Genomic DNA, 13,058 nt, shown 5'->3' with positions numbered 1-13,058 from the left:
TAATAAGGTCGAACAAGTCTCTTTGTATTGTGGCGTTAAGCTTTATTGCTTGTCGTTTTGACCAGCGATGGACAAGGTAGGGCTTTGATGAGGGAATTAGTCCCCTATTCTGTCCCCGTTATTCATGGCGCGGCGGAACATACAAGGCAGTAAGAGAGGGTGTCAAAAGGAGAGCCGGTCCTATTGCAAAGTGTCTCCCTTGTTGGAGCTGAAAGGGCGGTTATGAGACGATAAACCGCTTAATACACTGAGCTAATTGGATGAGAGCAAGAGAGACGGGGAATTAAGGGGCGATCCGAGAGGGGAGCGGAGTGCCATGGCCCTGCTATTCAGGTCTTTTCATCGGGGCCGGTTCTCCGCCTGAAGGAGGGAGGAGGGGGGGGTGGATGGAGGAGGGAGGGGAGGGAGGGGACAGGGGGTGTTCATCAAAGCGCCCTTTTTAGAGCTCCTCTCCCGGGAACCGAGCGAGGACTGATCCGGCTGAGGCTGTGGAGTGATTGGGCCTATTCTCTGAGGCAAAGGGGGGACGCGGTGTGAGAGACGAGGCCCGGGAGAATCCAAATCACGGGGCCAAATCAAGTCCAGGAGCGAGGGGGGGCGGCGAGGAAAGGGTGATGAAAATGGGCAGTCAGCAAAGTGGGGTGGGACATTTTCTCCCCCTGGGGATGGACACCTGGATTTTTTTTTCCCTTAACCTGTGAGAATGCATCAACACAATCCGTCCGAATCATGCCGATTTTTTTTCCTCCAGTTCAGCAAGATTCAAGCCACCCGCATGATCGGGCTGTACTCACCTTTTACTCGTAATGTAGAAACATTCATTATCACGATCATTCATGCAACAAGAAAAACCTCACGGGCCTTAATCCCAAGTTACAGGCCTGACTCTGAATGAAAGAGCGCACCGTCCAACAAGTGTGACTTTATAATTCCGGAGCCACAGCATTTCAATTTTCTCGCCTTTTTGCGCTGCAAAGAAAGTTTAAGCCCCGCTCACAGCAGGGTCACCCGCCTCCCGGCATTCCCCAGATATTTAGGGACAAATTGGTTTGCCATTCATTAGTTGTGTTCACAATAAGATTAAACCTCCCAGGACAATCTCATCAGAACCCTATGGGAAGGGGGAAAAATAGAAAAACACACACGCTTCAGTGGGTTTTAGCGCAAGAACAGGAATTTTTAAGAAAACATAGAGCTCACTCATTGTGGACGATGGTTCAGGCGCAGGAGAAAATTGTTTTTTTTAATCTTTCTTTTTATTCCCTCCATCCCCTCCCCTCATGTTTTTTTTGTCTTGGATTATGGTCCAAGGAGCAGCTGTGGAGTGACTTTGTGTGACGCACAGAAATATCTCCTCTCCGCCCTTTTATCACATCCAGGCTAATTCCCGCTTGTTTGGACTAAATTGGGGTGATTAACAGGTGGAAGACCTGTAAAACAAGACCGCTGAAGGAAAGAAGAAGAGTATTTTTCTTCTTCTTTTTCTTCTTCCAGTGATGCAGACAATAAAAAAGAGGGGACTACTTTAATCCGCGAGGTAATTTCACGCGATTTGCTCGGGCACCATAGCTGGGTCAAACGGAGGAGAATAACCATTGATTGCTGTAATAGTCCTGCATTAGTAGTGAGATCCAATAGAGGGAAGGGAGAGGAGGGAGTGAAGGGGGGATTCAGGGGAATTAACTCTCCGAGATGTGTGTGTGTGTGTGTGTGTGAAAAGCCGTTTGATGAAGTGGTTTGTTACTTCATTAATGACAAAGGGGACTCGCTTCCATCGACATGGCATTACAGATGTTAAGACCAATTTAGCGCCTTTAAAGGGTTTTAAAGGAAGTTTTGTGACGCCCCCCCCCAAGATATATATAAAGTGGGCGATCTAATTGAAAACCCCTCGCCTTTGTCGCGCGTTTCACATGTTGGGGATTAGGCTCATGAATATATGGTCAGTATTTTGTCAACTGCGCTGAAGAGGATAGACGCACGCAGCGCGCTGGATTACGCACCTAATACATTTTGTGTTATTCAGGTGGAGCAGCGCGCCTCCATCTCTGCTCTCTGCAGCGATAAATTCCTCTGTGGAGAAATGTTTTTTCATCCTCCTCAGCAGGACGAGCTGTTACTGAAGCTGCCACTAAGACTACTGTGCCAATGATATTACAAATATTTATACATTACATGATACATTTAAGAAAAAAAAAAAAGCTGTGGGATTTCTTTTTTTTTTTCAATGTAAGACAGAAAACACATTTCTTTCTTCATAACACCTTTTATTAATAGTTCTATAATATTCTATTTCACATGGTTTTATTTTTCCTGGTTTTTAGGCTAAATGTCAGTCCTAAAGGAAATTTTTGAAATAATAAAAGATAACTCATTTTCAATGTAATTTATTCAAATTAGCATTATTAAACCAGGAAACTTACAATCACTTAATAAGAAAACAAACAAACGTTCCTTCACTCAGTTTCTCAGGGAGAAAAAAAAGTTTTTGACATAAATAATTATCTAAAAACCTAATAATTCATAAACACAGGTGGAATTCTACACAGGGCGACATTCATTATTAAACACTACACCGAGTGCAAATTATCAAAACACGGCCTCCTGAAATGTACACGACCTTGTTTTGAAAATCATCCTTCTTTTTTTTTTGTGGTACTTTTTTTTGTTTGTTTTTTTTACACAATATGTACAGTTTTCTTTCACACAGTCAGGTCGTTAGAGACACATCTCAGATCTCTGCTCTGCTTGCATGTCCTGGAGTCAGACTCAGCGGAAATGCCACTGCTGGGATAATAATAATAAAGAGGTGGAGGAGGAGGAGGGAGAAAGTCTCACTTTGCAGCAAATTTACACAAATCTCACCTCATGTAACTCCGGTTTGATTCGGAGGTGTCAAAAATACATTTTCAGCCGTGCTGCTGAGTGTGACTGGTGGACATGCGAGCAGTGGAGAGGAGTCAGGCTTGTAGAGAAGGCTATGGAAGGTCTATGGACAGTTTTCCTTTGGTTCTGAGGGGGGGTGGAGGTGGGTGTAAGGGGTGGGAGGTGTGTGTGTGTGGGGGGGGGCTTCTCCAAGTCGCCTTTATTAAAGATGCAGACCGGCTCAGCCCACATCAATGCATACAGATTAAGCAGTGTTAATGTTGAGCACTCGAGTTGTCCACATCTGAAGTAGCACAAGAATCCTTTCTCAAACAAAAACAAAAAAAGTCTGAGTTCCCCCTGTGGTTCTCGCAGCTTTCAGTGTGTGTGACTGTGTGTGTGGGACAGTAACAGATAGCTTTGAGTAGTTTAAAAGCTAGTAGATGTCTTTAAAATATAATTATTGTAGCAAAACTAAAGACATATTATGAGGAAAAAATGGCCTCTGTGATCGAGTTATTGTAACTGATGCATTCATGTGTAAGCAGCTATATCTTTAGTAACTGGTTGAGGTGAATCTTATTATTTTTTTAACTTTTATTTAACAATACTTATTTTTTTAAGATGTAATTTAGTTTAATAAAAGAGGCTAAAAACTAATATACAAATGTTCTGGATATTCTTATCTTAAATCTAGTGAAGTATAAAGTGGCATCAAAGGGAAATTCTTAAGTATAGTGCTCATATTTGTATTCGAGTAAATGTACATACCTGTCCTGGCACTGTGTACTGCACACATATAGGAGTCTGTGTGATTGTTAAGGAGCCTCATTTTAAGATTAATTTATTGTAGATTAATTTATTGACAGTATATAAACAAAATATAAAGAAGTTATTAAAAAATTATTATTTTGAAATATTGTATCTGTTATTTAAAGGAGCTCTCTGTAGTTTTAATTTCAATCAGAAGAGAAAAATCTTCATTTACCTTTTTGGTTTTTAAGAATGAATAAAATGAATAAACAAACTGACAACACAGCTTGATACTGTTTTACTATATGTGGCGGACCCTGCCACCTTTCTAGCTTCAAACAGTGTTCTGGGGTCTTTATTTTCCTCTGAGAACAGCTTGTTTATTCAAATATATAAAAAATAAATATGTCTGGGTTTGGATTATTACCTCATTAATATTGTAAATATTACAATTCTGAGATTGAATTTCTTTCCAAAACTACAGAGTGCCCCTTTAAGTGAAAAGAAACTATTCCTGGACTGTCGTTCAGATGTGTGTATGGAGTGTAAAACAATGTTACAGTAACTGTAATTACCAGGTACACACACACGCACACACACATGCACAAACACACACACACTTTTTGTAGCCGGTGCTCTTTTGAATTTGGTCGTGCTATTTTGTTGGGGAAACATGAGGTAACAGTGACGCTTGAACAAGGGGGACATCAGGACATCAGCCTCCAGAGGTATGAATGGGTTTTTGAGGGGGAGGAACAGGGGATGGTGGTGGTGGGGGGGTGTCATGGAATGGGACGTAAGCCCGGGGACGGGGGAGGCCTAGAGCTGGTGTTGAGTGTTCAGCACACCTCCTTCCCTGTGGCTCCGGCAGGCAGGATGTTAAGCTGGGTGAGCTGAGCCGAGTGTTCCTTGGCCTTGAGGCGCAGCGCTGCGATACTGGAGGCCCTGCGGTCTGCCGAGGCAGAGGAGGAGGTTGATGAAGAGGATGGGTCGGGGAGGACGGGGCCCGCATGGGAGGGGTTCTCTACAGGAGGGGCGGGCTGACGGAGGAGGGCCGCGGCGGTGGAAGCACTGGTCAGGGGACCCATACTGGAGAAGAGTCTGAAAGGAGACGGAAACATTTACGGATGCTGAACATGTTGTTCAAGATTGAATTATTCATAGAAAATAGAACATAAGTTTTACTTTTCAAGCCAAAACTTTTCTCACACATTAGAGAACCTGCTGCTTTTAAATTCTGTCTGTAGCAGCAGTGGAAGAGGAAACCAACAGCCTGTCAATCAGGAGTCTCACTGTCTCTATGATGTGTTTCATCTCCTTTTAGTTTCTTCAGTTTTTGTCTTAAACCTCCTAAATAAACTAAGATCATCTCTTGCATGCTGACTTCCCTCATATAAAAGATAACACGGAGAGCTGGAAGTTAATAACGCCGTTTAATAGAGAGTGAGGAGCTAATTGTGGCATATGGAGTGCGCGGTGTCAGCCCTCCTCACAGCTTGTCTTGCCAGATCACACGTTTCATTAATTTATTTAGGCTTTTGACAGATTGCACACCACTGTGAACAGTTAACAGTACAACACATTTACTACCAGACACTGTGATATAAACAGTAATGCAGGGAGGCTGAGGATTACTGTAACTATCAGTTGTTAGACTTACATGATGTGCTGGGAGTTTATTATAAACCTGACTTGCTGCCGTGCATTTATCCATACATGTGCCTGACTTTGAAATTGTAGTCATTTATTGTAGAATACAGGGATGAGTGTAGAGAGTGATGGCTCCTGCAGTAAATAGGTGCAAAGAACAGGTATGAGGGTCTGTGCGTGGTTGTGGCTTACCTGCCGAAAGTGGGTCCGATGAAGGCAGGGTGACGAAACATGGCGGCCGTGCCCAGGAAAGTGCCCAAACCGAGCGGGGTGGCCAGGGGCGGAGCTGCGCCGTTGTGTGGTGGAGGGGCCAGGCCTGGGAAGGCAGCGGCTGCAGCTGCGGCTGCTGTCCATGCAGACTCGAGGGCTGGGTGGGGGTGGTGAGGGAAGGGCCCTCCCTCCAGGTAGTGGCTGAGAGGGTGGCCTGCCGCCAGGGGGCCTGGGAACGGCAGGCCTGATGGGTGGGCCTGCACCCCGGCCTTCTCGCGCTTCCTCCACTTGGCTCTGCGGTTCTGAAACCACACCTGAGGGCGGAAAAGAAGTGATGATACAGATTAAGATTTCATTTTACTTAATGCACCTTGTGGTTTTGAGGGTAAAAAATGAATAGAAGGACAATTATTTTTTAATACCTAAAAATAAATAAACCCTCTAAAAGGACAACACAATTTCATATTGTTGTACTTTTTTTTAATATATCTGGCGGACTGTCTGGCTTTAGACAGTGTTCTCATGACATTATTTTCCAATGGAGCAGCTTGTTTATTCAGATATGTAAAAAAAAAAAAAAAAAATCTATATTTCTGAGTTTGTATGATCACCTTATTGAGGCTGTAAACATAAAAATTCTGAGTTTGAAAAGCTTCTCCAAAAATGAAGTAGTGCCCCTTTAAGTTAGAAGGCAGCATCAGATAACCAGAGGAAGAAAAACCAGCTCGATCGATACAGAAATAGGTAATACAGTCTCTCTTTCTTCTATTCCTAAATGACAAGCAGAGTGCAGTCACACATGCCGATAGAAAGCGCTGGCTCTCTCTTGCTATAAATAATTAAAACCATAACTCCTCATCCCGCTTCCATCACAGCACCGTCTCATTGTAATTAACATGACCAGACTCTATTGAGCGTCGTGTCAGCGCGGTCTAATAGTTGTCTAGTTCAGGTGGTGGCCAACAGGCGGAAAGTCAGCGGTAATTACATGCAAGGTAAACCCTGCCGCTCACGGTCCTTTAAATCTACTTTCTGTCTAATTAAACCCCCTCCTCTGTGTGTCCCCGCGGACGGGCTTCGGGGTGGGGAGAGATAATTAAGAGCGGTGTTAACAAAAGATCCAGAAAATTACCGCCGAACTGGCTCCAATAACAATTAATGCGCTTTAAATTAAATTCTTAAGGAGAATGTGGAACAAGTTGACTTCATCCGAGGGGGACTATTTAACTTTCCCACGCATCCGCCGTTGCCCAGTTTGCACTGCGAGGAGCACGGGGCTCTCACAATGAGCAAAATGTCAACACGAGCGCGGTGATTGAACTGCGCGAGTCTTGAGCGACAGGGACTGCGCACACACATTATTCCCAGAGGGCTGTTTAGCATTACACAGCCCCTCGGGAATTTATGAGTTTTTATCACCTCCTGATGGCGCCCGTTAAGTGATTTGTTCACCTACGGCCCCTAAAGAGACATCTGTTGTTTTACCGTCAGGCCATAACCTCCCGGAGCTTTCCACCAGTGTTTGAACTGTCTCTCTGGTTATGAGCCCGGGCTTTCGACATGCAAGCCACGCTTTCAGTGTGAGAGACAGAAAGAGAGAGAGAGAGAGAAGGAGGGAGGGATGGATGGATGGAGAGATGGAGGGATAGTGAGGGGTGAGAGAGAGAGGAGGGGGGAGGGAGGAGGGACTGGGGGGAGCAAACACCTTTAATGGTCTCTCATTCGCTCCCAAGTGCAAAGCATCGGATCAATGCAGGTCTATTGCAATCACATAATGGGAAATCAAATAGCATTATCCCTCCCCTCTTTCTCCCTCTCCCTCCCTCCCTCCCTTCTCCTCTCTCCCTTTTTTTTTTTTTTTTAACTCGCACACAAACACACACACACACATCTCGTCCTCGCCCCCTCTCGGTCCCCCCTTTCTCTCTCTCTGACGGGAATTCAAACACCATCTCATCCCAGGTATATAGACGGTGTTTGCTCCTGCGCTAAGTGAGCTTTTTATGAATCGCCAGCGTCGGCTTAATTGCCACTAAAACGTCCCCCGTCCGCGTGTAATAACATTCAATAACAGGAAGGACCTTCCCCGCGCGGCGACTGGGGCCATTTAACACATTTCTGCCGTAATAAATTACTGCCTCAAATTGGCCCGTAATCGTTGATCCTCAATCAGTGACGCATATCACCGGTTATTATCCAGCGCCGTGCATCAGGGACATTTTATAGACGACATAAAACATTAAGAGGGTGCTGCTTTTTTCCCCTTCTCTTTTTTCTTCCCATCCAACCTCCCTCTTATTTGATTTTACAAGCCACATGCAGGCTGCTCTTTTTCAGATAAAGATGAACACTTACTTGAACACGGGCCTCGGTGAGATCCAGACGCATTGCGAGCTCCTCTCTGAAAAGATTTTTTTTTTTTTTTTAAGAAGGGAGAGAGAGAAAAGAAAAAAAAAAGATTCAAGGTTACACAGGCCACCGTTTGGAAGCAACGCAGAATTGCTGTTTTGTCCCCTCCTGTTGTTCACTGTCAACAATAGACGGGCGAAAATAGGCTTGATTTCTTTTTCTTTTTTTTTCTCCTCCACCCTGGCATTGGCTGCAGAAAGACGCCACATAGCCATATTCTATTTTCCCCTGTCACGGATGGGTAGAAATAGGCCTAGTGATTGTTAGATTTCCCCCCTAGCACAGGCCTGTCACTGTAACAACATAATGGTTGAAATAATGACATCTAAACTAGCCTGCCACAAAGCAATTGACGCTCCCTTCAAGCTTGCAAGATGGGCTGGCAGTGTAAATTAGACCTACAAGTCGCTTTAAAGTAAATCGATTGGAAAATATGAATAATCTCAATGGCAGGGGAAATTAAATGAGAGTGGCAGAAAAAAAGCTTCTATTTTAATTGACAGAAAACAGGTTTTTATTATAGATAAGTTCAACTGGGTTTAGGCTCTGGTGTATACAAATCATAACAATGTATTTTTCTATCAACATCAAAACGCTTTGAAAAAAAAGATAATTAAATGAATGACATTAAAAGGCTTGGTGAGTGTGTACACCTGCCCTCGGGCTTGAGTTTAGGCCCTGACTTGTTGGTGGGGGGTGTATAGCCTATCATGTCCAGCAGGTAACCTGATCCGCATCGGCTAATTATTCCTCCAGAGAATAACACAGCTGTCAACAACAGGAGCGGATACAGGTAACAAAACGTCCCCATTGTTGGCACTCATAGGGGCCTATTTATGTTCACTTATGCGAGGCACGGGTTCGGTGCTGGGGCGTTTTATGAGGTGCGATCCGCGTGGCGAGGCGTGTGGAATTACTTGCGGAGGGGGGAAAAAAAAAATTTATGGGGTCGGGAAGTGTTAATTTAAAAATAAATGCAATTAATTATCACTTTCATTCGTGGAATTATTAGAGGACACGTTGCGTGTTTTGTCTGTTTTTAGGCTTGGTCTTAGATTTTGTTTAACACAGGCATAGGTTATAATAATCGTAATAATTTCAGTATTCAATTTAATAATATAAATGCATTAAGAAAGAATAGAGTAAATATATATATTTTACATGCATGTAAATTAAAATTCTTAGGGTCTAGTTGTGTCTTTTAAAAAAATTAAACGCATATAATAATAATAATAATAATTATTATTATTATTATTATTATTATTATTATTATTATTATTACAACAATTATATTATTGTTGTTGTTATTATTATTATTATTAATAATAATAATAATAGTTAAAATGGGAAATGTTTAAATATTATGAGTGAGTTTTTCCAAACTTAAATAATAAAAATGTCAGCACTTTCACTCCTTCTTACCGGGTGAACACGTCGGGGTAGTGTGTCTTCTGGAAGGCCCTCTCCAGCTCCTCCAGCTGGTAACTGGTGAACGTAGTCCTGTACCGTCTCTGCTTCCGTTTCAGCATCCCCTCCTCCGAGTCACTGCCCGCCGACAGACACACGCTGTCCTCCCCGTCCCTCACGTCCCCATCCCCGGCGTTCAAGCTCTCCCTCTCCTCGTCCTTCGGGGACAGAGCGGCCGCGTCCCCGCAGCTCTCCTCCTTCCCGGCGTCCTCCTCGAACTTCAACGGGCCAAGGTCCACCAGCCCCAGGCTGCCGTCCTCCGAGCCCTCCCCGGGGCTCTGGTCGCCCTCCCCCCGGCTCAGCGACGCGTTCTCCCGGTAGCTCTTGCTGCGGCTGATGCTCACCTGCGGCGCCTGGCTGATCTTGAGGCTGTCGCTGGCTTGCTCCAGGAGGAGCCGCTCCCGCTCCAGCGTCTCTGCGTGGTCGTGGAGGTACTTCCCCCCGGGGCCGTACAGCCGGCGGAGCTTGGGTGGCAGGTGCATGTCGGCGCTAAGAGAAAGCGGGTCTTTCGTGTGCCCTGAAAACGTCAAATTAAAAGCAAAAATAAAATAAATAAAAAAATGGCAGCGAATAAGAAGAGAGAAGAAAAAAAAATCCTCCGAATGAAGTTTAATACTTAAGTGGGCCTGTGAACAGTTCTCTCTGACTTTACAGCAGCCTTTTTTTTTTTTTTTTTCGCATGAAAACAACGAGAATCTGGACCGTGAAACGCTGACTTGCTTCATAAAAAACCTTCCCGGTGACGCATTAACTCGCCACACACTTTTATCTTTAAAAAGAAACAAATAAAAGCCGACTTAATTGTCACACGTTTATGCTCCCAGCAACACACCCTCTTATTAATTTCCCCACCCTAGTCAAACTTACTGTCCGCCGTCTTGTCGTGCTCCCCTCTGCCGGGCAGACCCGTCAAACTTTGAGCCCCTATCAGTCTGACCTTACAGGGACTCCGGCGGCCCAGAATGCTGTCTATGCAGTAAGAGGAGAGCAGCGTCGGGGATTTACTGCTCTTCCTCTCGCCCCGGTCGTGGATATCTTCCTCGAACTGACCGCTCATGTCGACGCTTCGGCTCTTCTGCTCGTCGGTGTCGCCTGTCAGTCTCTCCCTCTCTCTCACCTCGGAGCCGACGTGTCTGTCTGAACCGGGACTCTCTCTCTCTCTCTCTCTCTCTCTCTCTCCTCTGTCTCCCCCTGTGTCTCTCACCCTTCTCCCTCTCCCGGCTAATGACTGACAGCGGTTGGAACTGCCTCGCGCTGCGCTCCGCTCAGCTCTCGCTCTGCGCGCTCCCCTCGTGCAGGATGCTTTGTCGCGTCTGATTGGCTCGCGCGTGTGTATGCGGGGAGAGAGCCCGCGCGGAGCTGCTTTATATATTTTTACGATTAAAGTTAATTTGAGGGAAAAGGCGGCGAAAACCCGACATGGACTCGCTTTCCCCTCCGCGGAACGAACTCGACCGCCGCCAAAGTGAAAACAAACCCGCGTTTAAAATCACTTTCTCCTGGCTCGTCGGCGTCATTTTCATTTTATTGTTCACTCCTACTAAAAAAAAAATAAATAAAAAATACTGACAATGCTCTCAGAACAATCATCAGCTCTCCACCGGAATTATTCGATTCCTTTCTTTATTGTGTGTGTCTTTCTTTTCTTTTCTTTTTTTTTTTTTTGGCAGGCGTGTCACAAGTAAAGCACAGCCCAGGTGTGTTTTTATGGCGTTAATTAAGAGCAACAATGGCGCCGGAGCACAACAATCAGCACTACGCACACTGGCATTTTAACATGTCGCCCAAAAAGCACAGGTGTAAATAATAAAACTATCAGAGAGGCTGAATCCCGTTTAGCTGCTCGCTGTCGTGACGCACGGTGTTGTTGTGTGACACCTGCGCTTTTCAAGTCAAAATGTCTGCTGGGAGAGAGAGGCCTTTTTTTCCCGTGTATCTGAAACATAGTTATCATGTGCACACACTATATACTGCATTGTTAAATTAATAATACATTAATACACCACAGTTTTAACAGATTAGCTGTAGTTTGTGCTGTGGTAGAGGCCTAACCCTTTCAGTTTCCTGCCTAACATTACAAATGAAACATAATATATTGGCATACTATATTATTTACTATATTGGTACATTTAATTTATGTGTTATTAGTTTAGAACGATTTGAAATGTGTAATAAATAAACTGAAATATTTAATATAATATGATTAAACAGGAAGTGGGCCTGTGTTTCATGTGTAGATGTTTTTCTTTTGTAGCTTTAAAGCTGCAACATGTAGCTCTGTGGAAGAAATGTTAACGGGAAGAGGAAAAATCTTCCCTGGCTATTTTTTTTATATTTTTCCTTTGTTTTAATGTCTACAGAAACAAAAAATAATAAATAAACTGAATAAACAAACCAACCTCAAAAGGACAACATATTGGCAGACCCTGCCACCTTTCTAGTCAAACTACACAGTTCCCCTTTAAAAGCGACCCATTTTTTCTTTCCTCTTTTTTTCAGGCCCCCCTCTGTCTCTCGCTCTCTCACTTGAATCCTTGTGCCAAGTGAAGAAAAAAAAAATTCTGGTGCGGAGTTTACATTCAACCTCAGACCTCAGAGAGCACCTGCGAGCCATGTCAGAGATACAGTCACACTGAAATAGAAAATATCAACACTGGGTTCAGAGTTTTGGTGTACTCTTTCCAGTTGCAGCATTTGATACATTTTTTTTTAACCAGAATAGAAATAAACATTAATATCTATCTATCTATCTATCTATCTATCTATCTATCTATCTATCTATCTATCTATCTATCTATCTATCTATCTATCTATCTATCTATCTATCTATCCTTTTCTCTCCCTCTCCCCTTCTCCCCCCAATTGCCTGCTCTCTGCTGGAGTTGTGAATTGACTTCAAAAGTGAGGGTGGCGCGACGGTGATGAGACGCCGCACGGGGAGCCGGGGCAGCACGCAGGGACTCCGCTGTGGAGAGGGGGAGCGATGGAGAGATGGATCGAGAATGTAATTTTAAATGAAAGTCTATTTAACCCGCTGTGAATGGCATGACCCTTATCCTCGCCTCAGAGCCCATCACTGTTAAAAGGATCATTTTCAGAATTCAATCCAAAAACTTCAGCAAGCTGCAATTTACTCTCTCTTCCCCCCTCCCTCCCCTCTTTCTCTCTCCCCCTTTCCTCCCCTCCCGATATGTATCTGCCCCGGGGCTGGAGCATCGAAAAAAAATAACAATAAAATATATGTCCAGAAAACTGCACAAGTCTTTCTTTTTTTTTTCCTACTCTTTCTCTTATCTATTTTTAAGCGATAGCTTTATGACCTTTTTGTGATTGAAACTGGAGTAAGAGCGCCATTGATCTGTTAAGTTAAGGTGCAGGCCGCTCTGCAGTGGAGGTAAACCCAACTATCTCAGTTTCCAGCATTTCTTCTCCTTATTATTATTAATCTAACAGCCCCATAAAAAAAATATCCAACACATGCTATTAAATGTATCAGCAGAAGAAGCACACAGGCAACACATTTCTCACCGTATTAACCTTTTTCGTGCCGCACATTTCCCCTGCGATGAATTATTTTCACCTTATCGGGCGGCACAAAGTCAATGCAGCGCTTCGTGGATCTTGCTGTACTCCGATGGTGTCACATTCAAACCCATCCTCAACTTTTTTTCTTTCCTTTTTTTTTTTTTTTAATTTTTTTATTA

General features: G+C 44.0%; 1 protein-coding gene across 1 annotated transcript; it reads right to left on the bottom strand.

The window, feature by feature from the left end:
* Positions 1 to 3,992: 3,992 nt before the first annotated feature.
* Positions 3,993 to 11,024, bottom strand: arxa (aristaless related homeobox a). Its single transcript, XM_037078326.1, has 5 exons — positions 10,222 to 11,024; positions 9,310 to 9,871; positions 7,834 to 7,879; positions 5,461 to 5,792; positions 3,993 to 4,719 (listed from the first exon to the last, which is right to left on the bottom strand). Exons 1-5 carry the CDS (start codon positions 10,409 to 10,411, stop codon positions 4,458 to 4,460), a joined length of 1,392 nt encoding a protein of 463 aa, XP_036934221.1. The 5' UTR covers positions 10,412 to 11,024; the 3' UTR covers positions 3,993 to 4,457.
* Positions 11,025 to 13,058: the final 2,034 nt, after the last annotated feature.

This window comes from Acanthopagrus latus, chromosome 19 (assembly GCF_904848185.1).
Source record: "Acanthopagrus latus isolate v.2019 chromosome 19, fAcaLat1.1, whole genome shotgun sequence".
NCBI lineage: Eukaryota > Metazoa > Chordata > Actinopteri > Spariformes > Sparidae > Acanthopagrus > Acanthopagrus latus.
This window is presented reverse-complemented; position numbering and strand designations above follow the sequence as displayed.